General features: G+C 54.9%; 1 protein-coding gene across 1 annotated transcript; it reads left to right on the top strand.

Moving 5' to 3' along the window:
* The first annotated feature begins 530 nt into the window (after positions 1 to 530).
* Positions 531 to 2,804, top strand: LOC137454436 (zinc finger protein ZFP2-like). The gene is made up of 3 exons (XM_068164475.1): positions 531 to 1,521; positions 1,594 to 1,710; positions 2,002 to 2,804. Exons 1-3 carry the CDS (start codon positions 834 to 836, stop codon positions 2,802 to 2,804), a joined length of 1,608 nt encoding a protein of 535 aa, XP_068020576.1. The 5' UTR covers positions 531 to 833.
* Positions 2,805 to 3,163: the final 359 nt, after the last annotated feature.

Genomic DNA, 3,163 nt, shown 5'->3' with positions numbered 1-3,163 from the left:
TCTAGAACCTTTGTTAACCCTTTTCCTTCTGACAAAACCTTGCATGTGTCCTTTTAAGCTTCCTCCTCTTACCCCTGAAAGTTTCATCTTGTAAAGCATGTTCTAATCTCCCATCAGGATGAAACTGCAGTCAAGGCCTGGGAGAAGCTGCCTGCAGTCCCCTCTCTCATGGGCCTGCCCTGCAGATGTCTACTGGAGGTTATCTGCTTGAGAAGGAGCTGCATCTCTACTGAAGACATCCATCCCAACTTCAGGAGCACTGCCTGTCTGCTGTGCCTGTGCTGCTGGTCTTTGAAGCTGCCTGCAGCAAGGCCTGGCTCTCCTGTAGGACTGTGGGCAGTGCAAAGCCACCCCATGTAGATCAGTCCTTTTGTCTGAGCCCTTTGCTTCTGTCTGGGTGGGGCCCTGTCATTCTTTCTCCATCACCCCTGCTCCTTTGGGAAGGGCTTGCAGATCTGCCCAGTTGAACAGAACTCCCCTGCTCTCATCAGAATAGAGTTGGGTTGGTGGGAGGGGTTTGGGAGGGTTGGGCTTCTGGGTCAGCACCACCACCTCCTTTATCTGAGGTGGGGGAGATCAGAAGGCAGGGACTGGGCCAGGAAATGACCTGCCATTGCTGCTGGGCTCAGGAACAAGGTAGATGACCCCCACTAAATAGCTACCAGGGGCTTCAGCATAGGAACTCAGTGTCTGACCCCCCACACCCATGCAAGTGTTGGGTGTCAAAGGCTATTTCTGTGTCCAGACACACACAGAGTCCACCCATCTGTCTCTTATCACTTGGTCCCTGGGGCCTTGCCTGAGGGCACAGGGGTTCCCCTTCCCCCTCCACCATGACCACCCAGAAGAACCTGGATAAAAGCCTGAAGGAGAAGAATCACCTAGCAAAGTTGGAGGATCTAAAGTGCAGCCCCAAGGAAGAAAAGGAGGAAGACAAAACTGATGAAGAAAAAGAGGAGGAGGAAGAAGATGAGGAGGAGGAAGAAGAGGAGGAGGAAGAAGAAGAGGAGGAGGAAGAAGAAGAGGAAGAAGATGAGGAGGAAGAGGAGGAGGAAGATGAGGAGGGAGAGGAGGAAGATGACAATGACAAGTACAAGAAGGAGTATGATGAGGAAGAGCAGGGGAAGGAGAAAGACAAAGCCGCATTACCCCCCTGTGTGCCATCTAAGCAGCCAAATCAGTGTCCTGAATGTGGACACAGCTCCCCAACAAGCTCAGAGCCGATGAAGCACTGCTGCCCCCACCGTGGTGCCCAGCCCTTTGTCTGTGGTGACTGTGGCAAGAGCTTCAGGCTCAGCTCCAACCTCATCCAGCACCACTGTGTCCAGCCCGGGAAGAAGTCTTACATCTGTGCTGGCTGCGGGAAGAGCTTCACTCGCAGCCTGGCACTCATTGCCCACTGGCATGGCCACGCTGGGAAGAAGCCCTTTGCCTGCACCGACTGTGGCAAAAGCTTCCATCGTGGCTCCAACTTCCTCCAGCACCGCCGTGTCCACACCAGCGAGAGCCCACACATCTCTTGTGCCTGCAGCAAGAGTTTCCAGGAGAACTCGATGCTCATCGCTCACTGGCACATCCAAAGCAGCCAGAAAGCCTTCAGCTGCAGCGACTGCGGCAAGAGCTTCAAGATGAGCTGCCAGCTCTTCCGGCACCGCCGCGTCCACACTGGCGAGAAACCTTACTGCTGTGGTGGCTGTGGCAAGAGCTTCTGCTGGAGCAGAACCCTCATTACCCACTGGAATGCCCACAGTGGCAAGAAGCCCTTTGCTTGTACTGACTGTGATAAGACCTTCAGCCATATCTCCCAAGTCTCACAACACCGCTGTGGCCACACCAGCAAGAGGCCGTGCAATCCAGGCACCTCCAGTGAGAGTCTGAGCCACAGGGCAGACCACGACCTCAGCAATGACCTCTCTGAGGGTCACAAGCTGCACAGCAGAGAGAAGCCAGCAGCCACTGAAGTCATCTCCAACCCCTGCAGCAAGTGTCAGCAGAGCTTCGCCAGGCACTCAGACCTAGTGAGGCACATGCGGATCCACACTGGGGAGAAGCCATATGTCTGTGCTGTCTGCGACAAGAGCTTCAGCCAGGCCTCCAACCTCACCCGACACCACCAGATGCACACAGGGGAGAGACCGTACCGCTGTGCTGACTGTGGCAAGACCTTCAGCTCCAGCCATGCCCTCACACAGCACCACCACACTCACAGTGGCAGAAAGCCATACCGCTGTGCTGACTGTGGCAAGAGCTTCTCTACAAGCTCCACCCTCCTCCAGCACCACCTCATCCACACTGGGGAGAAGCCCTACCGCTGCACTGCCTGTGGCCAGAGCTTCAGACATGGTGCCACCCTCAGAAGGCACCTCGATGTCCACACTGGCAAGAAGGCTTTCACCTGTGCCGACTGTGGCAAGAGCTTCAGCCAGCACTCCCAGCTGCTCCATCATCGCCGCATCCACACCGGCCAGAAGCCCTACGTCTGCAGTGACTGCAGCAAGTGTTTCACTCACAGGGCCTCCCTCAGGCAGCATCGCCTTGTCCACACAGGTGAGAAGCCCTTCCCCTGCACCACCTGCGGCAAGAGCTTCCGGTCCAGATCTAACCTCAGCCGCACATGCGCATCCATGCCAGTGACCAGCCTGTGCTGGGGGACGCAGAAAAGCACTGACCCCAGCACTGCCAGGGTAAACATCACCCCCATGCGGGACCTATTCCAGCAGATTGAACTAAGATCACCTCATTTGCACCCTGTTTTCTCAGACTCTGGGGGCTCTGGCAGGAAAAAATGCCCCACTCGCCCCTAAACACCAATTAGGGATGATGAGAATAATTAACAGTGATGAGTCAGCACAGCCATCACTGCCACTGAAGCTGGACTGAGCATTGCTGGGATTTGTATGCTTTCTACCCTCTACTTTGGGTTTCCCCAGGCTGAATGCTCCTTTCCTTTGTCCCTTGCACAGTTATAATGCTAATAACCTCAACAGAATCTTCTCTTCTTTTGGGTTTCTTTTAGACATTCCTCTCCAAAATGCCTAATTCTTGGGGACATTTTTTTCCTAGCCCTGAGGCTGGAGCTGTGTGCCCAGTTCAGGGAGGTCTTTGGTGAGATTTTCATCAGTCTTGATGGTGTCTTGGGGGGGGCGGGTCTCAGAGGCACCTC

This window comes from Melanerpes formicivorus, unplaced genomic scaffold (genome assembly GCF_026170545.1).
Source record: "Melanerpes formicivorus ecotype bairdi unplaced genomic scaffold, bMelFor1.0.p_v2 SCAF_80, whole genome shotgun sequence".
Classification (NCBI taxonomy): Eukaryota; Metazoa; Chordata; class Aves; order Piciformes; family Picidae; genus Melanerpes; species Melanerpes formicivorus.
The sequence above is the reverse complement of the archived record's forward strand: the minus strand, read 5'-3'. Positions and strand labels throughout refer to the sequence as shown.